We start from the raw sequence: 26,681 nt of genomic DNA, 5'->3' as shown, positions 1-26,681 counted from the left end.
GTTGGGACAGAGACAACATACATTTAGGACTTGGATATGATGTACTTTAAGACCCGGGGCAGAATATATATAATTCTGGTTAAACCACCCCTTTAAGACCTGGGGTGTATTTAGGAGCAATAGGAAGTATGCAGAACCATCTTGAAAAAGTCTGAAATAAGAGCCGAAACGCGTAGATGTGATTTTGTGAAGAGATTGGGAAGATTGTTTCTTTACTGAGAGCGCTCTCTGGATCGATTCATCTTTACCGAGAACTTTTCAATGGGTGATCCCTAGAAGACTTACATCACACCCACAGGATGGAGGACGCTCAGAACACGTGACTCACACAGAGGAGCAGTACATGCTAATAGCACACAGACGCCGAAGGAGGTAAAAGATTACACCCACCAAAAAAAACATCGAAAGAGGTTGGTAATTAACTTGGCCATTCACTTGGCGATGAAATTTGATTTATGAGGTGGGCTAATACTTTGAACCGTAAGAGGCAACCATAATAGTGTGTGAGTGGATTAAGTGATATAACGCATAAGTGGCTATTGGGAACCTGTAAGTGAAAGACTGCCCAGCCATGTATATGCTTAACTAAGTGAATACCATAACGGCATTAGTGAACTTTGTGAAAACACATTAAGTGCCTTTTGGGATTCTTAAATGCAATATTGTTGCTTTTTGCCGGCTAAACAAAGGAGAAATAACCTTCTGGGTCTATTATATAAAAAATTCCCATTCGGGATTGAGTCTTTTAAAAGGAATACCATATTTTAAGGAATATTATTTATCTGTTTTTTATTATTATTTTCTATTTCTTGAAAACCACCGGTGGTATATGTAATATTGCATATGTGTTTGTATATTGTGGTATATTAAAAGATCAGTGTTTAACTGAATCTTATTTTTTTCCAAACAAACTCTCTTTGTTTTGTATATTGCTTTTAATATAGGGGATTCCGAAGGAGTAAATCCTCTACAGAGAGTAGAGGAGATTGATACACTAACTGGTATATCTGAAGATTGGGAAGTGAGGCTATAGTTCCTCCCCCACACACTATTCTTTTATATCTTTAGTTGCAGTGAAAGTTTTATGCATATCAGACTTCCTCCGCCTCCCCGTTCATTTTTCTGCTTCTGTTTTCTTACACTTAAGAGCCGTCCCACCCGCTCTTACATGTTCATGCGTGCGCATTCTTGTGAACTAAAATGTATTGCTTACGCATGCTTAGTACCAATGCGCAGTAATTTGCTGTTTCTCATTTGATTTTAATGCGCATGCGTGTCTCATGGATGTGCTTCTTAACACGGAGTAAATTCAATGAGATACGCATGCACAATTGAAGGTGGAGGCATATAGTGTAGTTTTCAGACACCACTGGAGGACAAATAGAAATAGTGAAAGGGTTTTTTCGTCATTTGTATAGAAAAGTAAATTTATGCTTACCTGATAAATTAATTTCTTCTATGGTAAGACGAGTCCACGGATTCATCCTTTACTTGTGGGATATTATCCTCCTGCTAACAGGAAGTGGCAAAGAGCACCACAGCAGAGCCGTCTATATAGCTCCTCCCTTAGCTCCACCCCCCATTCATTCAACCGAAGGTACAGGAGGAAAAAAGAGAAACTACAAGGTGCAGAGGTGACTGAAGTTTAAATCAAAAAAATATAATCTGTCTTAAAATGACAGGGCGGGCCGTGGACTCGTCTTACCATAGAAGAAATTAATTAAAGCATTAATATAATTTTCTTCTATAAAGGTAAGACGAGTCCACGGATTCATCCTTTACTTGTGGGATACAATACCAAAGCTACAGGACACGGATGAACGGGAGGGACAAGACAGATGGTTAAACAGAAGGCACCACTGCTTGAAAAACTTTTCTCCCAAAAATAGCCTCCGAAGAAGCAAAGGTATCAAATTTGTAAAATTTGGTAAAGGTATGAAGCGAAGACCAAGTCGCAGCCTTACAAATCTGTTCAACAGAAGCATAATTTTTAAAAGCCCATGTGGAAGCCACCGCTCTAGTAGAGTGAGCTGTAATTCTTTCAGGAGGCTGCTGTCCAGCAGTCCCGTATGCCAAACAGATGATGCTTTTCAGCCAAAAGGCAAGAGAGGTAGCCGTAGCTTTTTGACCCCTACGTTTTCCAGAATAGACAACAAACAAAGAAGATGTTTGACGGAAATCTTTGGTCGCTTGCAAGTAAAACTTTAAAGCACGAACCACATCCAAGTTGTGCAATAGACGCTCCTTCTTAGAGGAAGGATTAGGACACAGAGAAGGAACAACAATTTCCTGATTAATATTCTTATTAGTAACAACCTTAGGAATGAATTCAGGTTTGGTATGCAAAAACCACCTTATCAGCATGGAAAACAAGATAAGGCGAGTCGCATTGCAATGCAGATAGTTCAGAAACTCTTCGAGCCGAAGAGATAGCAACTAAAAACAGAACTTTCCAAGATAGAAGCTTAATATCTATGGAATGCATAGGTTCAAACGGAACACCTTGAAGAACTTTAAGAACTAAATTCAAACTCCATGGCGGAGCAACAGGTTTAAACACAGGCTTGATTCTAACTAAAGCCTGACAGAACGACTGAACGTCTGGAACATCTGCCAGACGCTTGTGCAGTAGAATTGATAAGGCAGATATCTGTCCCTTTAAGGAACTAGCTGATAGCCCCTTCTCCAATCCTTCTTGGAGAAAGGACAAAATCCTAGGAATCCTGATCTTACTCCATGAGTAGCCTTTGGATTGACACCAATAAAGATATTTATGATAAATTTTCCTAGTGACAGGCTTTCGAGCCTGAATCAAGGTATCTATGACCGACTCAGAGAATCCCCGCTTGGATAAGATCAATCTCCAAGCAGTCAGCCGCAGAGAAACTAGATTTGGATGCTGGAACGGACCTTGAATCAGAAGGTCCTGTCTCAGTGGCAGAGTCCATGGTGGAAGAGATGACATGTCCACCAGGTCTGCATACCAAGTCCTGCGTGGCCACGCAGGTGCTATCAAAAAACACTGAAGCTCTCTCCTGTTTGATTCTGGCAATCAAACGAGGAAGGAGAGGAAATGGTGGAAACACATAAGCCAGGTTGAATGACCAGGGTACTGCTAGAGCATCTATCAGTACTGCCTGAGGGTCCCTTGACCTGGATCCGTAACGAGGAAGTTTGGCGTTCTGACGAGATGCCATCAGATCCAATTCTGGTGTGCCCCATTGCTGAATCAATTGTGCAAACACCTCTGGATGGAGTTCCCACTCCCCCCGATGAAAAAGTCTGACGACTTAGAAAATCCGCTTCCCAGTTCTCCACCCCTGGGATATAGATTGCTGATAAATGGCAAGAGTGAGTCTCTGCCCATCGAATTATTTTGGTAACCTCTATCATCGCTAGAGAGCTCTTTGTTCCCCCTTGATGATTGATATATGCTACAGTCGTGATATTGTCCGACTGGAATCTTATGAATCTGGCCGACGCCAGCTGAGGCCATGCCTGAAGCGCGTTGAATATCGCTCTCAGTTCTAGAATATTTATCGGGAGGAGAGCCTCCTCCCGAGTTCACAAACCCTGAGCTTTCAGGGAATTCCAGACTGCACCCCAGCCCAATAGGCTGGCGTCCGTCGTCACTATGACCCACGCTGGCCTGCGGAAACACATTCCCTTGGACAGATGATCCTGTGACAACCACCAAAGAAGAGAGTCTCTTGGTCCAGATTTATCTGAGGAGATAAATCTGCATAATCCCCATTCCACTGTCTGAGCATGCAAAGTTGCAGTGGTCTGAGATGCAAGCGAGCAAACGGAACTATGTCCATTGCCGCTACCATTAAGCCGATTACCTCCATACACTGAGCCACTGACGGCCGAGGAATGGAATGAAGAGCTCGGCAGATGGATAACATTTTTTATTTCCTGACCTCCGTCAGAAAAATTTTCATGTCCACAGAATCTATCAGAGTTCCCAGGAATGGAACTCTTGTGAGAGGGATAAGTGAACTCTTTTTTACGTTCACCTTCCACCCGTGAGATCTTAGAAAAGCCAACACGATGTCCGTGTGAGACTTGGCTAGTTGGTAAGTCGACGCCTGGATTAAGATATCGTCCAGATAAGGCGCCACAGCTATGCCCCGCAGCCTTAGAACCACCAGAAGGGACCCTAGCACCTTTGTGAAAATTCTGGGAGCCGTGGCTAACCCGAAGGGAAGAGCCACAAACTGGTAATGTTTGTCCAGAAAGGCAAACCTGAGGAACTGGTGATGATCTTTGTGGATATGAATGTGTAGATATGCATCCTTTAAATCCACGGTGGTCATATATTGACCCTCCTGGATCATCGGCAAAATAGTCCGAATGGTCTCCATCTTGAAGGATGGGACCCTGAGGAATTTGTTTAGGATCTTGAGATCCAAAATTGGTCTAAAGGTTCCCTCTTTTTTGGGAACAACAAACAGATTGGAGTAGAACCCTTGCCCCTGTTCTGTTTTCGGAACTGGGCAGATCACTCCCATGGTATATAGGTCTTCTACACAGCGTAAGAACGCCTCTCTTTTTGTCTGGTTTACAGACAATTGAGAAAGATGGAATCTCCCCCTTGGGGGAGAATCTTTGAAATCTAGAAGATACCCCATGGTCACGATTTCTAAAGCCCAGGAGTCCTGAACGTCTCTTGCCCAAGCCTGAGCGAAGAGAGAAAGTCTGCCCCCTACTAGATCTGGTCCCGGATCGGGGGCTACCCCTTCATGCTGTCTTGGTGGCAGCAGCAGGCTTCTTGGCCTGTTTACCCTTGTTCCAAGTATGGTTAGGTCTCCAGACTGACTTAGATTGAGCAAAATTCCCTTCTTGCTTCGCAGCAGGGGAAGAGGTAGAGGGACCACCTTTGAAGTTTCGAAAGGAATGAAAATTATTCTGTTTGGTCCTCATCTTATTCGTCTTATCCTGAGGAAGGGCATGGCCTTTCCCTCCAGTGATGTCTGAAATGATCTCTTTCAGTTCAGGCCCGAATAGGGTCTTACCCTTGAAAGGGGTGGCTAAAAGCTTAGCCTTTGATGACACATCAGCAGACCAGGACTTAAGCCATAACGCTCTACGCGTTAAAATGGCAAAACCTGAATTCTTCGCCGCTAATTTAGCCAGTTGAAAAGCGGCATCTGTAATGAAAGAATTAGCTAGCTTGAGAGCCCTAATTCTATCCAGAATATCATCTAATGGGGTCTCAACCTGAAGAGCCTCTTCCAGAGCCTCGAACCAAAAGGACGCTGCAGTAGTTACAGGAACAATGCACGCTATAGGTTGGAGAAGAAAACCTTGATGAACAAATATTTTCTTCAGGAGGCCCTCTAATTTTTTATCCATAGGATCTTTGAAAGCACAACTGTTCTCAATAGGTATAGTTGTACGCTTAGCCAGGGTAGAAATAGCTCCCTCCACCTTAGGGAACGTCTGCCACGAGTCCCGCACGGCGTCTGATATGGGAAACATTTTCTTAAAAGTAGGAGGGGGAGTGAACGGAATACCTGGTCTATCCCACTCCTTAGTAACAATTTCCGAAATCCTCTTAGGGACCGAAAAAACATCAGTGTAGGCAGGAACCTCTAGGAATCTGTGCATTTTACACAATTTCTCTGGAACTACAATAGGGTCACAATCATCCAGAGTCGTTAAAACGTCCCTGAGCAATAAGCGGAGGTGTTCTAGTTTAAATTGAAAAGCCGTCATATCTGAGTCTGTCTGAGGTAACATATTTCCTGAATCAGAAATCTCTCCCTCAGCCAGCAAATCCCTCACTTCAGAACATTGTGAGGGTACATCGGAAATGGCTAATAAAGCGTCAGAGGGCTCAGCGTTTGTTCTCACACCAGACCTACTGCGCTTCCCCTGCAACCCAGGCAGCTTAGATAAAACCTCTGTAAGGGTAGTATTCATAACTGCGGCCATATATTGCAGGGTGAAAGAATTAGACGCACTAGAAGTACTTGGCGTTGCTTGTGCGGGCGTTAACAGTTGTGACACTTGGGGAAAATTAGATGGTATAACCTGATTCCCTTCTGACTGAGAATCATCCTGCAACATACTTTTAGTAGCTAAAATATGTTCTTTACAATTTATTGACCTTTCAGTGCATGAGGGACACATTCTAAGTGGAGGTTCCACAATGGCTTCTAAACATATTGAACAGTGACTTTCCTCAATGTCAGACATGTTGAACAGGCTAGTAATGACTACAAACAAGCATGAAAACACTGTATTTAGTGAAAAAAATAACAATCTTAAAAACGGTACTGCGCCTTTAAGAGAAAAAAAAGCATACACGTTCTGCAAAACAGCCTAAACATGCACCAAATTTTTCAAAATTTTGTAAGCAGACACAATATATGTAGTTAAGATTGCCCGACAAGGTATTTTAACAATTAACCCTTTAATGTGCAAACCGGATTGAAAATAGGCCCAGATCCGGAAAAAACACCCTCAGCACCTTGCCACAGCCCTGCTGTGGCCCTACCTGCCCTCATGGATAGTAAATGTGGGGTTAAAGCTTCGATTTGGCCCAAAACATCCACCAGGGCCCTCAGGAGTTAGAGCTTGCTGCGAGAAACTAACTGCGCACCTGAGGCGCGAAAATAGGCCCTGCCCATCTCACGCGATGTCTCCAGCCTCAAGGAACCGCACCAGAGCGGTTATAACTAGCCATGTGGGTTCTGAGACCCAGAAATTAAGCCATGTGTGCCCTCAATAAAGTTGCCCAAAACGTTATTGCCCACAAAACGTTAAAGCACTCCCAGATCATAAAAACGTTTTCCCACAAACATTTACCAGTCAGTGTCAACCATATTGTAATTGGCCCCTTATGCAAGCTTAGTAATGCCCTTCTTATTAGCTCTAGGATTACTGCTTACCTTTACCCTCCTGGGTATAATGTCAGCCTTTCTGAAATACACAGTCTCTCCAGAAAAATATGACTGAACATACCTCACTGCTGCATAGCATGAAAACGTTCCTCACACTGAAGTTTCCTTTACTCCTCAACCTCTGTGGGAACAGCAATAGATCTTAGTTACAATTGCTAAGATCATCATCCTCCAAGCAGCAGTCTTCATCCATCTGCTGCCTGAGAGTAAATAGTACACACCGGTACCATTTAAAATAACAAACTCTTGCTTGAAGAAATTAAAAAACTAATATTTTATCACCTCTTTCACTTTACCCTTCCTAGTACTTAGAGTACGCAAAGAGAATGACTGGGGGGGTGGAGCTAAGGGAGGAGCTATATAGACAGCTCTGCTGTGGTGCTCTTTGCCACTTCCTGTTAGCAGGAGGATAATATCCCATAAGTAAAGGATGAATCCATGGACTCATCTTACCTTTATAGAAGAAAGTTTATTTTTGGAGGCAGGCGGAGGAACGGCGGTATAGTGATCATAATTCAAAGGTAAATTTACGTGACAAAAATAGAAAAAATCATGAGTTAAACTCTACTTATTTTGATCTAAATTTTGCTTTGCAGCATAGAGGTGCAGGCAACTTTACTTTCACTTTAAGAACCAAAAGGCCTGTTGAATCTGCCTATATTTCCTTGCATTTACCATTAAAATCTATGTTTCAATTTGATGTGCAGTTATGCAGCGTTGCTTCTAGAGCTCTGAAGTTTATCTTTACCTGCAGCGATTGTGACAACCGCACAAAGTCCCTCTGCACATCCTCACTGGTCCCCAGCTCTGCCTGCAGCCTCAGGACCTTAGTCCGTTCCTCATCCAGCGCCTCTTTAAGTGAAGCCTAGGAAGAGTGTGCAGGCAAGGGTTAATCGTCATTAAAAGGCAGGAGGTATAGCACAAGCAATTCAGGTCGTACCATACCTTCTCCTCTCTTTCTTCCTGCAGACATTTCTCCTGGTCACTTAGGGACTCCCACAGCTTCTGAACCTGACCCTCTGATTCCTGCAGCTGCAGCTCTGTCTGGGAAGTGAGCCCAAGGGAGGAAAATTAGGAGGGAGCCAAATCAGAAAGCAAAAAGGGTAAGTGCATGAGAAACAACAGAACAAAAGAGACAATGGGTGAAGAAACCAAAGAAGCATATGTAAACAGAAGTGGCAATGGCTTGGATGGGTATTATGTACAAATAAAAAGGTCTAGAAATGTAGAGTGGAAAAATACAAACATTAAAATAGATAGTGTGTGTGGTGTGTGTTGTATGGGAGTGTGTAATATGTGTTGTGTGTTGTATAAGAGTGTGTGATATGTGTGTGTGCTGTATGAGAGTGTGTGATATGTGTGTGTGTTGTGTGTTGTATGAGAGTGTGTAATGTGTGTGTGTTGTATGAGAGTGTGTTGTGTGTTGTATGAGAGTGTGTGATATGTGTGTGTGTTGTATGAGAGTGTGATATGTGTGTGTGTGTGGTGTGTGTTGTATGAGAGTGTGTAATATGTGTGTGTGTGCAGTATGAGAGTGTGGGATGTGTGTTGTATGAGAGAGTGTGTTGTGTGTTGTATGAGAGTGTGTGATATGTGTGTGTGTTGTGTGTTGTACAAGTGTGTGATATGTGTGTGTGTTGTGTATTGTATGAGTGTGTGTGTGTGTGGTGTGTGTTGAATGAGAGTGTGTGATATGTGTGTGTGTTGTGTATTGTATGAAAGTGTGTGTGGTGTGTGAGAGTGTGTGATATGTGTGTGTTGTGTATTGTATGAAAGTGTGTGTGGTGTGTGTTGTGTGAGAGTGTGTTATGTGTGTGTGGTGTGTGGTGTAAGAGAGTGTGTGATATGAGTGTGTGATATGTGTGTGTGTTGTATGAGAGTGTGTGATATGTGTGCGTGGTGTGTGTTGAATGAGAGTGTGTGATATGTGTGCGTGTTGTATGAGAGTGTGTGTTGTATGAGAGTGTGTGGTGTGTGTTGTATGAGCGTATGTGATGTGTGTGTTGTATGCGAGTGTGTAATATGTGTGTGTGTTGTATGAGAGTGCGTAATATGTGTTGTGTGTTGTATGAGAGAGTGTATGGTGTGTGTTTTATGAGAGTGTGTAATGTGTGTGTTGTAGGAGTGTGTGATATGTGTGTGTTGTATGAGAGTGTGTGTGTTGTATGAGAGTGTGTGATATGTGTGTGTTGTGTGTGATATGTGTGTGTTGTGTGTTGTATGAGTGTGTGATGTGTGTTGTATGAGTGTGTGATGTGTGTTGTATGAGAGTGTGTGTTATGTGTGCGTGGTGTGTGTTGTGTGAGAGTGTGTGATATGTGTGTGTGGTGTGTGTTGAATGAGAGTGTGTGATGTGTGTGTGTGTTGTATGAGAGTGTGATATGTGTGTGCGTGGTGTGTGTTGAATGAGAGTGTGTGATATGTGTGTGCGTGGTGTGTGTTGAATGAGAGAGTGTGTGATGTGTGTGTGTTGAATGAGAGTGTGTGATATGATGTGTGTGTGTGATGTGTGTTGAATGAGAGTGTGTGATGTGTGTGTTATATGAGAGTGTGTGTGTGATGTGTGTGTGTGATGTGTGTTGAATGAGAGTGTGTGATGTGTGTTGAATGAGAGTGTGTGATGTGTGTGTTATATGAGAGTGTGCGTGTGTGGTGTGTGTGTGGTGTGTGTGATGTGTGCAAATAAAAATAATCTTATGAATAATAGTAAGCACTAATGTCCCTTTACGCTACAAAAGGAGTTAAACACATAGCTAAAGTCCTTCTTGGCATCCACAATGCATTACAGCCCTTTAGCAGGACATGGCTGACGATCACCTATGACATGTCCTGCTAAAGATTTGCAATGTGCTGTGGTTCTCATGCTGGGTAAAAAGGGACATGAAACCCAAAACATTTCCTTTACAATTCAAACAGAGGATGTCACTGTAAACCACTTTCTAATTAACTTCTATTTGCTAATTTTCTTTGTTCCTTTGTTGGAAATCATACCTAGGTAGGCTCAGGAGCAGCAATGCACAGATGGGAGCTAGCTGCTGATTGGTGGCTGCATATATATGCCTCTTGCCACTGGCTCACCCGATGTGTTCAGCTATCTCACAGTAGTGCATTGCTGCTCCTTCATCAAAGGATACAAAGAGAATGATGTTAATTTGATAATAGAAGTACATTAAAAAGTTGTTTAAAATCATATTCTATATCTAAATCATGAAAGAAAAGGTTTGGGTTTCATGTTTTAAGCACAAAGGGCTTAATTATAAGTGGAGTGCAAAATATCACTTCGGCAAATGTGCGCTGGTATTACAGGTTAGGTTACCTTGCGTTCGCATTTCACGTTAGCTTTGCACTCACAAGAGCGCGCTTCCTTCGTTCTCACGCCGTCAGACAAGGCTGAGAACCTAGCGCACTGAAGGGGGCAAGTCGCGCAGTGATAGGCGGCAAATATAAATACATTTGTTTAAAATTATATACCTATATATTTACAGGGAACACACAGCTCACATAGAGCGCAATGTAAGAGCACTTTTTGTTTTCTAACACCCCACTCCCACCAACTTTAACCCCTCATAACGGCTTTTTTTTTTATTAAGAATATTCTTTATTTTGGGGGCAATTGGGGGTTATTTATTGCATGCCCGTTTACGGGTGCCCGATAAATTAGCGCTCCACTTATAATCTAGCCCAAAGTTAGCAAGGGTTAAAACAAATGTGATAAAAACAAGTTACAGCTAAAGTGTTTTACCAGTTACTCATCATTTGTATATAGTGTATGGTCTGTCTGCTGATAACTCACCTGTTTCCTTTCTTGCTGGATTCTGTCCACCTCGATTCTTAAACTTGAGAGAGTAGCTGCAGTGAATAAAATACACTAATAAATTATACAAATAAAGCATATAGATAGAATCAGTCACTAATTAACCCCTTAAGGACTGGGCATTTTAGACTAAAACTTCCCCAAAAGACAAGAGCATTTTTAGCATTTTTGCCATCTCCATTTAAACAGAAATAGAGCCTTTTTTATATTTAACTGTCAAAACTATATTATTTTTTTTAGTAGACAACCCAAAGTATTGATCTAGGCCCATTTTGGTATATTTCATGCCACCATTTAACCGCCAAATATGATCAAATAAAAAAAATTGTTACTTTTTCACAAACTTTAATTTTCTCACTCAAATTATTTACAAACAGCTTGTGCAATCTTGGCTCAAATGGTTGTAAATGCTTCTCTGGGATCCCCTTTGTTTAGAAATAGCAGACATATATGGCTTTGCCATTGCTAATTGCAGCTGCGCACCACACTTATTATTCCCATCAGTGAAGGGGTTAATCAGGTAGCTTGTAAGGTTGAATGTAGAGATTACCCTCCCACCTGACACTTCCCATCCCCTTATCCCTACCTCATCCCTCTCAAACAGCTCTCTTCCCTCCCCCACCCCCCATTGGTCACCCCCACCTAAGTACTGGCAGATAGTCTGACAGTATGCAGTTTTACACCATTTTATTTTATTTTTATTATTGTCCTTATTGTAGGATTACCCCCTTACCTTCCGACCTCCTTGATCCCTCTCAATAAGCTCTCTAACCCTCCCCCTTCTAACTAACACAGAGTGGCCCTCTCTGCATCAGTAACTCTGCCCAGTATACAATCCTACATTTTGCTTTTTTTGGGAGGGTGAACTGATGCTAAAAGTGGGACAATAAAAAGTGTGTTTGAAATATTTAGCAAATAATGATCCCCGCGCTGCTATTTACTATGCTTGGTCTGCTGAAAAAAACAAGGTTTAGTTTGTGTGGGTATCTCACAGAAAAAAGTTAAAACATTTATTTGTAAATGCAATGAGGGCCAAACCACTTAGAATACCTCTAACAGAGGGGAGTGAAACAGGCTCAGCAGTGAAAGGGTTAAAAACTGGATTTTTCTGTTTCTTTATATTACAGTTTGCATGAAGATTAGAAAACATTCAGGAGGGACAAATATGCAAAAACAGAGGAAATCAAGAAGGGGGCAAATATTTTTTCATGACACTGTATATGCATGTTAAAGGGACATACAAGTGTGCTAGAGCATTTTTTTATTGCACTGTCGCTTGCATATAACACATAGTTAAAGTCAGCAACAGGGAAGCAATGCATTACTGGGAGCTAGCTAAACACATCGTGCGAGCAAATGACAAGAGGCATATGTATGTAGCCACCAAATAGCTCCCAAGAGTGCATTTCTGATCCTGAGCCTACCTTGGTATACTTTTCAACAAAGGTTACCAGGAGAACAAAGTCAATTTGATAACAGATGAAAACTGAAGTCTCTTAAAATTGTATGATCTATGAATCATTAAAGGGACATTCCAGACAAAATTGGAATCCACATGGATACATTTCAGTTTTGAATAGAAGCATTTTTGTAATAAACTTGTATTAGTAAAAATGCTTCTAATAAAAGCTATAGCTGTTTTAAAAGTGTATTTAAAGTGAATGTAAACTTGAGTATAGTCGCTCAAGTCATAGGAAAGAATTTTAAAAATAAATGAGACTTTCATTCATCAAATGTGTAGTATATACTTATCTTCTGCAATTTTTTCCTTGTAATGATAGAAGGATAAGCGCCGTTCCACCGCCCGCCATATTCATCAATTGATTGACAGATCGCTGTTCAGCCCCTTTGCACAAACGTCATGGCCCGGAATTAAACAACGATTGGTGGATCATCTGTCAATCAATTGATGAATATGGCAGGCGGAGGAACGGTGCTTAGCCTTCTATCATTACAAGGTACAAATTGCAGAAGATAAAAGTATATACTACACATTTGATAAATGAAAGTCTCATTTATATTTAAAATTCTTTCCTATGACTTGAGCGACTATGCTTAAGTTGACATTCACTTCAAGTATGGACCGTGCACCAGCACTTGTTCAAAGAACCTAAGGTGCTCATCTGTTAATGACTAATATTGTTAATTGCTGACATGATACAAGCCCCACTGGTGCAATGTGCAGCTGCAGTATTTAAAATGCTGGTGCACTGAGAATATCCTAGTTATGCTTCACATGCATGTGATAACTTTTACTAGAAGCATTTTTGCCAATATATTCAGAGATGTAATTCATCTATGTGCATTTAAATGTTAAACTGAAATGTCCCTTTTACTGCATCTGCTGTTATCTATGAATAAGTTCTAAGTAGAGGTTTCACATTTTTGAGTCCTAGTAGAATGATATTATGATACTTACCTTCCATAATCTCTAGGATTCCAAAGCAGCATGAAAGAAACAAAAAAAGAAGAGCAGACAAAATTACGGTTAATTACTAACAAGATTAGAAAAAAATATAAACATAAAACTACAAAATTTGCACTACGTAACAATACTCCCTATTTGTATGTGTTGTGGCACACTTGAACTAGCGCTGTCTAGCTGTGAAAAACTATCAAAATGCCCTGAGATAAGAGGCAACCTTCAAGAAATTAGCATATGAGCCTACCTAGGTTTAGATTTCAACAAATACCAAGGGGACAAAGCAAACTTGATGATAAAAGTAAATTGGAAAGTTGTTTAAAATTGCATGCCCTATCTGAATCATGTAAGCTTCATTTTGACTTCGCAGTCCCTTTAAGCACAGAGATGATCATATGATATTGTCTAGTCAGCTTTTTACAGATGTGCTGCATCACTTTCAGGTGATTAAGCATATGGGTAACATTTTCCTATTAAGCATGGTGACATTTAACGGACATTCTACACAGTGATTGGTTAACTCAGAGCACAGACCCATTTACATCTGACCCTAAATGGCCACAGCAAAGGAGACTAGGAACATGAATTCCATGAACTGATCATGATTTGCAAAAACCTTCTAAATTGTGTGCTAAGAAAATGACTGTTAAATTGGAAATACATTGTTTAATTACTGTTATGTGATATGCGGATAATAAAATAAGAGCATGTAAAACTAATTGTATTAGCAACATCTGCATTGTCAAACAGTCCAGGGTCTTCAATATTTATAAATAAATGAACTTCTACACTGATCAAGCATTCACTGTTTAGCATGTCGCAGGGTCCTACAAGATGCACTGAAACAGTGGAAGAAACACGATTGAAGATAAATTGCATGAAAATTAGGCAAAATAGCCAATGACAATATCCTTTGAAGAAGTTCTGTTTTACTATGTATTAGGGGCATTGTAGTGCAAAGGGTGCACGCTGTAATCTGCATTATTGTCTGTGGAGCTATGAGTTTAAGCCCCATCTCCCTACAAAGAGGTTACACACAAAGGTAAAGTCTCACTTGGGAGTCACAAGCATTGCAGCTCCTGAGCTGATCACACAGCTGGTGATTGGCGGGATTGTGCAGCTTCTTCTGCCGATTGGCTCCCTAGCTGTTCCCTGCATCTCCCAAACATAACTTTACCTATGCGTTTAACCAGTTTGCAAACTTAAACCGATTTCCATGGTGAGTAGTGCAATGAATTAGAGCGTGTAATCGTCCCACTACAATGTCCCTTTAAACAATTGATGGGAAATTATATTCGGAATCCCTTAAGTATAACTGACGTATTTTTGTGCTTGTTTCTATCGGTTCCTCTCTGTGCCTCTATGGCTCTCACCTCTGTCTTCCGTGTGAGTCTCCCTCTCCCTTTTCAGTTGCTCCTCCAAATCACTTTTCTCTCCCAGTGAAGCGTTTAGCTCCTCCTGCAGCGTCACAATCTCTATACACAACCTCTCCTGCCGGTGATGCGCTTCTCTCTGTGGTCAAACACTAAACAAGTCACCACTTTATAGAAAAGAACTCAGATTACAAGTGGTGAGGTAATGCAAGTGCAGGACGTAATAAACGGTATCGCTGGACCGCACTAATGATATTACAAGTCCATAGTAAATCAAATTTACCAGAGAAAGGTTAGCGCCGCCGACATCGCTCTAGCGCACCCATTACTTTCTAAGGATATCGCGACCGTGCTAAATAGCACTGATATTACAAGCTGAAAATATAGGGTTGCGCTCGAGCGAAAGGCCAAATAGTGCTATAACAATTAGCACGACCTGAGACTTGAAGCAAAGTGTAAGAGTTTTAAAAAAAAAAGTTTCAAAAAACATGTAAAACATATTAAAATAAAGTATTACTCATATATACACATTTTTAATAAAAACTATTTTTTTTTTACTAAAAATATTTAAAATTCCTGTTCTTCACTTAGAAAAAATTATTTTATTTTAATGTATGTATATATATATATATATATATATATATATATATTTCAGTATATATTTCTATGTGTATTCATTCATATAGATATATAAGTATAGATATATATTTTACAAAAAAAAAGTAATTCAGATAATTTATTATTAATATAATAAATAGAAAAAGCTTTCTTTAGCGCACCTCATAGAAGTCTATGGGAGGAGGTAGATAGAGAGGTCGCAATATCCGTAATCCTGAAGTTAGCACGACTGAGTCTTTTGTTCGCAATCTTTCTGCTTTCAACTTGTAATATCAGAGCTAACCGGAGAGCACTCATTTTTTACATTGAGCGCAGCCAACACTCACGAGCGACAGCAATTTTAGCTTCACTTGTAATCTAGGCCAATATCGGGTTGCAGTGCATGCTGGGAACTTTACATACCTGCAGGGGTGTGTGTGATGCTGCCTGTCTCTGTTCGTTGGGGGAGCCTGTACAACTTAAAGCTCTCAATTTATCGTTTTCTTCATTTAAGGAACTCACATCCTTGCACAAACGACCAAAAGATGCCAATAAAGACCCCTATGAGAAAGCAGTGTGGAAACAAATGAGCGAAGATGAACGATCTCTGAAGAGAACACAAATTCTGAGAAGAGAATGACCAGAGATAGGAAATGTATAGAGCAATAGCAGTGATGTTGTAAAGATGTCAGAGATATTTTAACACTAACTTAGTGACAGTGTTCATACATGTAGTCTTTATACTATAATGTTTCATGAGCATGCAGTTTTAAACAATTTGATTCCGTTATTAATTTGTGCTCTTTTTATACGCACTGATGTACCAGCAATTACTGAACATGTGAGAGAGTTCACAGTGTAATTGGCCGATGGCAGTCACATGATACAGTGGGCAGGGAAATGGAAACATTCTTTGAATTTTTTAAGAAACAAAAAATAAATCTACTGATAATTTGAAACTCAAAGTGCTGTTGCATCGTCTTTTTTATTGTGCATGTGTGGATTATGCAGTTCTATTGTTATTAATGGTCCTTTAATGTGACACAAAAGTCAAAATTACATTTTCATGGTTGAGATGGGAGCATGTAGTTTTAAGGGACTTTTCAATTTACTTCTATTATCAAATTGACTTTGTTCTCTTGGTATCCTTTATTGTAAAGCATACCTAGGTAGGCTCAAGAGCAGTAATGCACTACTGAAGCTAGCTGGTGACGACACACATGTCTCTTGTCATTGGCTCAACTAATGTGCCCAGCTAGCTCCCAGTAGTGCATCGCTGCTCTGACTTTTACAATAGCTTAAACTCTTTCAGGGGTTAAACATAGTTATATGCAGGCAACAGTACAATAATACAATATTTTTGTTTTTTCACTTTCAACTCACATGCTTACATATAAACCATGACAAGTATGGTTACCTGATCTCCCTTGATTGTGGCTAATTAAAGGGACACTGAACCCAAATTTTTTCTTTTGTAATTCAGAAAGAGCATGCAATTTTAAGCAACTTTCTAATTTACTCCTATTATCAATTTTTCTTCGTTCTCTTGCTATCATTATTTGAAAAAGAAGGCATGTAAGCTTTTTTTTGGTTTCAGTACTCTGGACAGCACTTTTTTATTGGTGGATGAATTTATCCCCCAATCAGCAAGGACAACCCAGGTTGTTCACCAAAAATGGGCCGGCATCTAAACTTACATTCTTGCATTTCAAATAAAGATACCAAGAGAATGAAGAAAATGTGATAATAGGAGTAAATTAGAAAGTTGCTTAAAATTTCATACTCAATCTGAATCACGAAAGAAAAAAATTGGGTACAGTGTCCCTTTAAGCAACTTTCTAATTTACTCCTATTATCAAATTTTCTTCATTCTCTTGGTATCTTTATTTGAAATGGAAGAATGTAAGTTTAAATGCCGGCCCATTTTTGGTGAACAACCTGGGTTGTTCTTGCTGATTGGTGGATAAATTCATCCACCAATAAAAAAAGTGCTGTCCAGAGTATAACCAAAAAAAAAAAAGCTTAGATGCATTCTTTTTCAAATAAAGATAGCAAGAGAACGAAGAAACTTTGATAATAGGAGTAAATTAGAAAGTTGCTTAAAATTGCATGCTCTATCTAAATCACGAAAGAAAAAATGTGGGTTCAGTGTCCATTTAAAGTGAATGTAAATTTTCCTGTTAGTAATAATAAATATTAATTCATCTTATCTGTATTAGCCAAACCGCTTTTTTTTTTTATTAAAAAGTTGAAAATCAAAGATTATATTTGATTTTTATACTTAGCTCCGTTTTTGCTTACAGCTCCTCCCATCCATTACTTCCCTGTTTCCTTCCTCATAACGTCTAGAGCGGTCCCACCCGCTCTATGACGTATTAGCAAAGCTCGTTCACGTTGTCTTATTTTTGTGCGCATGCGTTTACCTATAACTGAATGATTTGCGCATGCGTTAGTCAACATTATTGCGATCGCGATCGCGATCGTAAATATGTAATTAAATTATTTGAGTGGTGATCAACTCTAAGCTACATAGTATTCAATGAATGTTTCCATTCATTGAATACTTTTCCAGCAAGCAACAACTGCTTACTTGCTGTTCCGAGTCAATAGAGTAATGTTGTGGCTGCTGGCTTTTTATGCGCATGCGAACAGCGTGAACGCGCAGCGCTTGCTTCAAAATCCAGGTGGTTTGTTTACGCATGCGCATAGAAAATACGCATGCGCATAAAGTAAAAATGACGTTTGGAAAAAGGGGCTGGACGCCATGGGGTAAGGCCGATTATTAGTTGACTAAAGTGTCTATCAAAGTAATAAAAGCGGAACAAAATGGCGGGCGGAGGGAGAGAGCGAGACGAATATACATAGATAAGTATATAAATAGATCTAATATAATGTATTTAAAAAAACGATGAATTAAACTTATGCTATTTTTTGGAGATAAAGCTTTTGGCATTGTCAACTATCTGTGACTTTACATCCACTTTAAGGCATTTTCAAAGAAACTTAGTTTATAGAATTTGCCGTTCAGCCATTTTTAGGGGACAAGCAGAACTCTTAGTGGTATTTTACTACAAAATCAAGCAAAATAAATAATGACAGCATATTACAATGTTATCTGATTTATACAAAATTTATAGGAATTACATTTTCAGTTTAATGTTCCTTGAAGTGCAAAATCTGACATTTAAAAGTTTAATACAAAAAGCAATATACATTATTTATTTGTTTTGCCTGCAATGTTGTTATATTTGTATTAAACATCTTACGAAGGAGTAAAATTAATTACATTTTGAGCTGTGTGTCTTTTTAACATTTGATGCAAAGTAAGGTAATATCCAGTATGTGCCTGTGTCACGGTGCTGCGCTATGGCTGAATGATGCCATGTGTGGAGATATAGTTGGGTGATATCCAGTATCTGCCTTTGGCGCATGCTCAGACCTAGCTGTGTAATGCCCTGAATCTGCCCATGCCATATACTGGAATCTAGCCAAGTAATATCCAGTATCTGCATAAAAAAAACAGAGAAGCGCTCAACCTGGGAACAAACAACAGCATAATAGCTTGTTCTATGGCTAGTTACCACCCAAGAAGCAGCCTCTTTTTGCTCAACACGTGCCTTTCACAGAGAAGAACTTTCCTGTAGCATATCAGTCTGATCCTGACTTAAAGGGACAATCTTATTAAAAATTAAATATTCATGATTCAGATAGGGCATGCAATTTTAAACAACTTTCCAATTTACTTTTATCATCAAATTTGCTTTGTTCCCTTGGTGGTATTTTTGAAAAGCTAAACCTAGGTAGGCTCAAACTGATTTCTAAACCGCTGAAAACCGCCTCTTAGCTCAGAGCATTTTGAAAGTTTTTCACAGTTAGACAGTACTAGTTCATGTGTGTCATATAGATAACATTGTGATCACTCCCGTGGAGTTATTTAGGAGTCTGCACGGATTGGCTAAACTGCATGTCTGTCAAAAGCACTGAGATAAGTGACAGTCTGCAGAGGCTTTGATACAAGGTAATCACAGAGATAAAAAGTATATTAATAAAACAGTGTTGGTTATGCAAAACTGAGGAATGGATAATAAAGGGATTAATTATCTTTTTAAACAATAACAATTCAGGAGTAGACTGTCCTTTTAACAATGCAGTCCAGCCCCGAAATACCAGGCAATCCGTCTCTGTACGAAAGAAACAGCAAAACGTTTCGTCCTATTGTGGGCCTCGTCAGTGAGGTGCAGCCATATCCTTCTAGGCACACCAAGCAACGGGTCCACGTCTGGCTTCCCACATCACCCTTGGGGAGACTTCCCTCAGGGTCATAATTTGCATAAATAAAAACAGAGAAGCGCTCAACCTGGGAACGAACAACATCATAACAGCTTGCTCTATGGTAGAGCGCTTCACTGTTTGTATGCAAAATAATATGACCTTGGGGAGGTCTCCCTAAGTGTGATGGGGAAACCAGAAATGGACTCCTTGCCCAGTGTGTTAGAGGAATGTGGCTGCACCTCACTGATGAGGCCCATAGGAGGCCGAAACGATCGTCTGGGGTTGTCATGTTCCTTGTTCAGAGGAAAATTACCTGTTATTTTGGGAGGTGGACTGACCTTACTTGGCGGGATCAAACTGATATATTTCAGGAACGTTTTCCTCTGTAAAAAGCACACTGGGCTAAAAGAGGCTGCTCCTGGGTGGTAAATTGCCATAGAACAAGCTATTGAGCTGTTGTTCGTTCCTGGTAGAGCGCTTCTCTCTTCGTATGCAAATATCCAGTATCTGCCTGTGTCACGGCAGAATGCCATTTGTGGAGATATCGCTGGGTGATATCCAGTATCTGCCTTTGGCGCATGCTCAGACCTAGCTGTGTAATGCCCTGAATCAGTCAATGCCAAGGTCTGGGATATGACTAGGTATTGCCCTGTATCTGCCCACAGCATGTGCTGGCATCTAGCTGAACAACGTCCTGTATTTGCTTATGCTATATGCTGTAATCTAGCTGGATAATGGTGTATTTCAATCTCTGCCATATTTCCTACCAAAGTCAAATACTAGATTATGGCTACGTAATTTTGTGTAACTGCCTGTGTTAGGATCTAGTGGGGGTAATGTCTTGTATCTGTGCACACCATATGCTAGGATCTAGTTGGTTAATATTGTGTTTATTTCTGTGCCATATGTCCTGGTTATGGCTGGGTAATCATGTCTGCCAGTGTACAGGGATATGGCTAAACCATACTGGGTATCGCTCTATACCATGTGCTAGATTTTGCTAAAAGATGCACATGATAAAATGCTGGTCACAAACAGGTACCTGACAAGACAATAAGGTGAATCTATTTTACCATCTGACATGTTGTTTTTTGCTGGGAGTCAACCAGGGTTTTTTGCAGGTTCTGTAGAAGTTCTTCCGAGTTCTTAATTTGATCCATCAGCAGCATAACCTGCCATAGTACACAGAATATACGGAATATGTATCTGCATATTAATTGAATCAAATGTAGAGCCATGAACCCCAACATTTTTCTTTTTAGGATTCAGACAGAGCGTACAATGTAAAAAAAAACAACAACAAAAAAATTTCCAGTTTACTTTTATTAACAGATTGACATAGTTCTTTCGTATCCTTTGTTGGAAAGCATATCTAGGTAGGCTAATGAATGTGCAGGCGTCTGCAGTAGTTTTGCAACATTACTTTTAACAATTCTGGGCTAGATTATGAGTGGAGAAACATTTTGCGCTCCTGCGTTATCTCCGCTAGGCTTATATATATAGATGAATATCTATTTATAAATACTTAGAACATATTCCTCTATTTGAAGAACACTGGGATGTGAAATATTTACACTAAATACATAGTTAAACACTTTATTAAAAATTAATATTGCATAAATATGATATTCCATGTTTTCAGCTACTTGACTGCAAAGGACTAAAAAGCACTTTATGTGGATTCCATTGTGTAAACACTGCTGCCATCTAGTGTTCAAAAGTATACAGCTGCTGCAGTATAGTACCGATACCATGCTCCTGAGCTTAAAATACCAATACCAATAAAGGATACCAAGAGAACTAAGCAAAATTGATAACAGAAGTAAATCAGAACTTGTTTGTTTTGTGTGTGTTCAATTCTATGCTCTAACTTAAAGGGACACTAAACCCAAATTGTTTTCTTTCACGATTCAGATAGAGCAGCAATTTTAAGCAACTTTCTAATTTACTTCCTATTATCAAATTTTCTTCGTTCTCTTGCTATCTTTATTTAAAAAGCAGGAATGTAATGCTTAGAAGCCAGCCCATTTTAGGTTCAGCACCCTGGATAGCGCTTGCTTATTGGTAGTTGCATTTAGCAAACAAATAAGCAAGCATAACCCATGGGCTGACGCCTAAGCTTTAAAATTCCTGCTTTTTAAATAAAGATAGCAAGAGAACAAAGAAAAATTGATAATAGGAGTAAATTAGAAAGTTGCTTAAAATTGCTGCTCTATCTGAATCATGAAAGAAAACATTTGGGTTCAGTGTCCCTTTAATCATAAAAAAATAATTACTGGGTGTTATGTCCCTTTAAACATATAAAATAAGTTAATAAGAAAATGTATGCTTACCTGATAAATGTATTTCTTTTTTGACACAATGAGTCCACGGATCATCTTAATTACTAATGGGATATTCACCTCCTGGTCAGCAGGAGGAGGCAAAGAGCACCACAGCAGAGCTGTTAAATAGCTCCTCCCTTCCCTCCCACTTCAGTCATTCGACCAAAGTTAGGAAGAGAAAGGAAAAGCCAAGGTGCAGAGGTGTCTGAAGTTTACAATAACCCACAACCTGTCAAAAAGAACAGGCCGTGGACTCATCGTGTCAAAAAAGAAATAAATTTATCAGGTAAGCATACATTTTCTTTTCTTTTTTAAGACACGATGAGTCCACGGATCATCTTAATTACTAATGGGATTCAATACCCAAGCTAGAGTACACAGATGATACGGGAGAAACAAGACAGGTAACCTAAACAGAAGGCACCACTGCTTGAGGAATCTTTCTCCCAAAAGCGGCCTCAGCCAAATAAAAGTCTCAAATTTAAAGAACTCTGAAAAAGTGTGAAGAGAGGACCAAGTTGCAGCCTTGCAAAGCTGAGCCACAGAAGCTTCATTTGTTAATGCCCATGAGGAAGCAACAGCCCTCATGGAATGAGCCGTAACCCTCTCTGGAGGCTGCTGTCCAGCAGTCTCATATGCAAAACGTATGATACTCATCAGCCAAATAGAAAAAGAAGCAGCCGTAACTTTCTGTCCCTTACATTGGTCCTTAGAAAACCCCAAACAAAGAATAAGACAGACGAAAGTCCTTAGACGCCTGCAGGTAAAACTTTAAAGCACGGACCACGTTCAAGTCATGCAGAAGTTCTTCCTTCTGAGAAGAAGAACTAGAATACAAGGAAAAAACAACAATTTCCTGATTAATATTCTGATCAGAAACAACCTTAGGAAGAAATCCTAATTTAATACGTAAAACTACCTTATCTGAATGAAAAATAAGGTAAGGTGACTCACACTGCAATGCCGAGACTTCTGACACTCTCCGAGTAGAAGAAACAGAAACAAGAAAAAAAACTTTCCAAGATAACAACTTAATAGGTAAGGAAAGCATAGGCTCAAACAAAAGCCCTTGAAAAGCTTTGAAAACTAAATCAAGACTTCACGTAGGAGCAACTGGTATGAACACAGGCCTGATCCTGACCAAGGTCCGACAGAATGATTGTACATCTGGAACAGCCGCCAGACATTTGTGTAACAAAATAGATAATGCCGAGATTTGCCCCTTCAGGGAACTCGACGATAAACCTTTCTCCAGGCCTTCCTGGAGAAAAACCAAAATTCTAAGAATCCAAGCTCCACTCCATGAGTAGCCCTTGGATTCACAGCAATAGAGATATTTACAGCAAATCCTATTTGTAAATCCTTCTAGATACAGGCTTTCGAGCCTGAATCATGGTCTATATGACCGAGACAGAAAAACCCTGCTTGGATAAAATTAAACGTTCCTTCAAAGAAACTAAATTTGGGTGATGTCATCTCCACCAGATCCGCATACCAAATACGCAAGACCAGGCCTGTGCTATGAGGATCACCGTAGCCCTTTCCTGTGTAATTCGAGCAAGTACTCGAGGAAGAAGAGCAAACAGAGGAAACAGGTATGCTAGAATTGAAGATTCAAGGGGTCGCCAGAGTATCTATCAGATCCACCAGGGGGTCCCTGTACCTGGACCTGTATCTCGTGAGGTTAGCATTCTGTTGCGATGCCATGAGATCTAATTTCGGCTGACCCCACTGGAAAATCAGGCTGGATAATACTTCCGGATGAAGTACACACTACCCCGGCTGAAAAGGGCTGCCCGCTCAAGAACTTCGCCTCCCAGTTGTCCACCCCTGGGATGTGGATCGCCAACAGGCAGCAAAAATGGACCTCCATCCACTGAATTATTTTGGATACCTCAGACGTCACTAAGGAACTCCTCGTTCCTCCCTGAGGATTGATGTAAGTCACTGACGTCATGTTGTCCGACTGGAACCTGATAAACTGTACCGAAGATAACTGAGGCCAGGCCCGAAGAGCATTGTAGATCTCTCTCGGTTCCAGAATGATTATGGGCAGAACAGACTCCAACCAAGTCCACATTCCCTGAGCCTTTAGAGAGCCCAAGACTGCTCCCCCCCCTAGAAGGCAGGCATCTATCGTCTCAATCACCCAAGATGGTCTACGAAAGCAGGTTCCCTGGGAGAGACGATCCAGAAACAACCACCCTTGTAGAGAATCCCTTGTCTCCTGCTCAAGTAGTAAACGAGGAGACAAGTCCGCATAATCTCCGTTTATCTGAGCATGCTAAACCGAAGAAGTCTGAGATGGAAGCGAGCAAACAGGAATATGACAGAAAAATATTCATAAACAGGTAATCTATTAAAGTTCCTAAGAAAGTTACCCTTGTATTTGGAACTAAGGAACTCTTCCCCAAATTTACCATCCACTAGAGAAACCACAGGAAGGATAATACAGTGTCCATGTGAGATCTTGCTTGATGTAAGGATGGCGCCTGGACTAGGATGTCATCCAAATAGGGCGCCAATGCAATGCCCCTTAACTAAGGCATCGTCAACAGAGATACCAGAACCCTTGAGAAAATCCTGGGATTTGTGATAAACTCTTTGAACGGGAACATACAAATATGTGTCTTTTAACTCCATGGTTGTCATAAATTGATCCTCTTGTATCAACGGAAGAATGGAACGAATAACTTCCACCTGAGGACAGTACTCTGAAAAATCTGTTTAGACACTTGAGATTTAAAATAGGTCTGAAGGTTCCCCCATTTTTTATTTTTTTTTTATAAACCACGAAGAAGTAGGAATAAAATCCAAGACCCTGTCCCTGAAACCAAACAGGAAATCTATATTGTATCCATGGGATACCGAATCCTCCTGGATTGAGGACAGGCCTGTTATACTGACTTTGATTCATCAGCAGGATCTTCAGATTGCTGCCATTCCAAAATTAGCTCTCAACAGGAAAATTTGGACGACTCCCGATTGAGGAAAAAAGCTGAACGACTTCCTTTGAAAAACTGAAAGGAAGCAAACTATACTGACAACTGTTTTCTTATTCTGAGGGAAGGAATTACCCTTACCTCATGTAATATCAGAGAGAGTCTCCGTTACAAAACAGAACCAAACAAGGTCTTCCCCTTGTAGGGAAATAAAACATAATAAGAATGCAATCCAGAAATTTTTGTTATTGTTGCGCAGTGTTCAAATCCAGGATTTTGCACCTGTGCCTGGAATTGATCCTGGGACCTCTGGTCTCTGGCCAATTACCTTTGCCTGAGCCACTGGAGGATTCTTTATCACCCGAAAGTGGAATCGAACACAGGACCTCCTGCTTGCAAGCCCAGTGAGCTAGCCGCAAATCCACAACAGAGCATTCACCAAAAATGTATACTCAGATGAGGCATTCGCAGTCTTATCGTTCTGTGGGCCTCATAGCAAAGTCTGAAATCCTAGCTCCCCCTTGAAGTGGAGCATCTGACATAGAAGCGTTAGCTAACTTAATTGTTCACAACCCAATTCTGGATTTCCTTGAGAGGAATGTCTGTCCTAATAGAAACAGACAACGCATCAACCAGTATGCCACTGCATCGGTGACAAAGTAGTTGTAACTCTAACATACACACAATCCCTGGGTACCATTGAAAAAGACTCCTTAATAGAGTCTGCTATCCTTCCAATCATCCTTATAGATTGCTGGAAATAAAGAAAATGACTACGCCCGAAGAAGTCGGCGTCGTCCAGGGTAGCTCAAACCTCCTAAAATAACAAACAGAGGTGTTCAGGCTTAACTGAAAGAAAAAACACTTCAGCATCATACAAAGGAATTACACAGACAGAGTCTGAGGTTTCCCCTTATATACTACCGAAGTATTCTCCTCATCATGCTTCAGGGAGGAAATTCAGAACAGATACTACAGTATTAGCAACATTTCCTCAAGCGATTTCCCTACAGTATGAGAAAAAAACAGATAATACAACAGAGATTGCTTAAAAGATCGTATGGAAGCGATGTCTGGAGAATAGAGGAAGTGCAGGGCACTTCATGTATGGGCTATAAAAAATTTGTACATTTGTGAGAAAATATTTTATTCCTCTTGAAACCTCTCACAACAAAGGGAACAGAAAAACACAAGATTAATCAAATAAAAGGTTTTTAATAAAACATATAAAACCGTTACTGTCTCTTTAAATTTGAAAGAATAACTCCTTTACTTTAAATGGCAGTTATTTAACAACATAGAGAACAGAAACAAAATGATTAATCCATAACAATCTGAACTTTATAATAAAAATGAATACATAAAGACCGTTACTGTCTCTTTAAATGTTAAAGAGCAACTTTTTTGTCTGGGTGTGCAGAAATGACTTAATAGATCACGTAACAGACACTTTAAGTTTAGTTCAAGATAAAAACTGTTTATTTTAATGTAAGCATAAAACAGGGTTGAATCTGTACATAAGGAAGTCCGTATGCCATTCAAGATCGTTGCCTCAGCAAACCCCCTCTACCACTCAGCTTAGCGCAGCTGAGGTGCCTGTCAGCAAGATAGTGCGGCAAAGAAGCGCTGCTCTAAGCGCCAAAACTTTCAACTAAACTGTCTTTCCGAAAAAAAACGGTAAAAAAGAAACAGCTGCGCAACTAAAATGGACCCACATAAGTACCGCCCATCGTGAGCGTATCAAGAACTCACTGCCGCCATTAACTTAGTAAATAATTGCATAGGCCGGTATCTTCAATACAAAAAAACCCCTACGCACTGAGCCTGCTCTAATGTTCATGCAGCAGCGCTCAAACCCATAATAGACAACGTGTACTCTCCCGGTCGGTTAAGTTATGTTATGAAACTGCCGGGAGATGTCAGCCCCAGTGCCTGCATCTAAGTTTGCCTAGTAGCTCCTAACACAGTAGGAGAATATATCAACTTCAATGTGGCCTATAGAAAATAATAGCCGAACTGTCAAAGT

At 40.2% G+C, this 26,681-nt stretch overlaps 1 protein-coding gene across 2 annotated transcripts in view; it reads right to left on the bottom strand.

The window, feature by feature from the left end:
• Positions 1-12,762: 12,762 nt before the first annotated feature.
• Positions 12,763-26,681, bottom strand: part of RABEP2 (rabaptin, RAB GTPase binding effector protein 2) — a 22,134-nt gene continuing 8,215 nt past the window's right edge. For both annotated transcript variants that reach the window (XM_053695139.1, XM_053695140.1), the window contains exons 4-7: positions 20,463-20,561; positions 15,541-15,678; positions 14,521-14,659; positions 12,763-13,156 (exon numbers count right to left, since the gene is read on the bottom strand). In XM_053695139.1, the coding sequence (XP_053551114.1) occupies positions 13,077-13,156; positions 14,521-14,659; positions 15,541-15,678; positions 20,463-20,561 (456 nt within the window). In that variant the 3' untranslated portion in view covers positions 12,763-13,076. The remainder of the gene's footprint in view (positions 13,157-14,520; positions 14,660-15,540; positions 15,679-20,462; positions 20,562-26,681) is intronic.

This window comes from Bombina bombina, chromosome 11, assembly GCF_027579735.1.
Source record: "Bombina bombina isolate aBomBom1 chromosome 11, aBomBom1.pri, whole genome shotgun sequence".
Lineage (NCBI taxonomy): Eukaryota > Metazoa > Chordata > Amphibia > Anura > Bombinatoridae > Bombina > Bombina bombina.
Note: the sequence above shows the minus strand (reverse complement) of the source record. Positions and strands in the feature narration are given on the sequence as shown.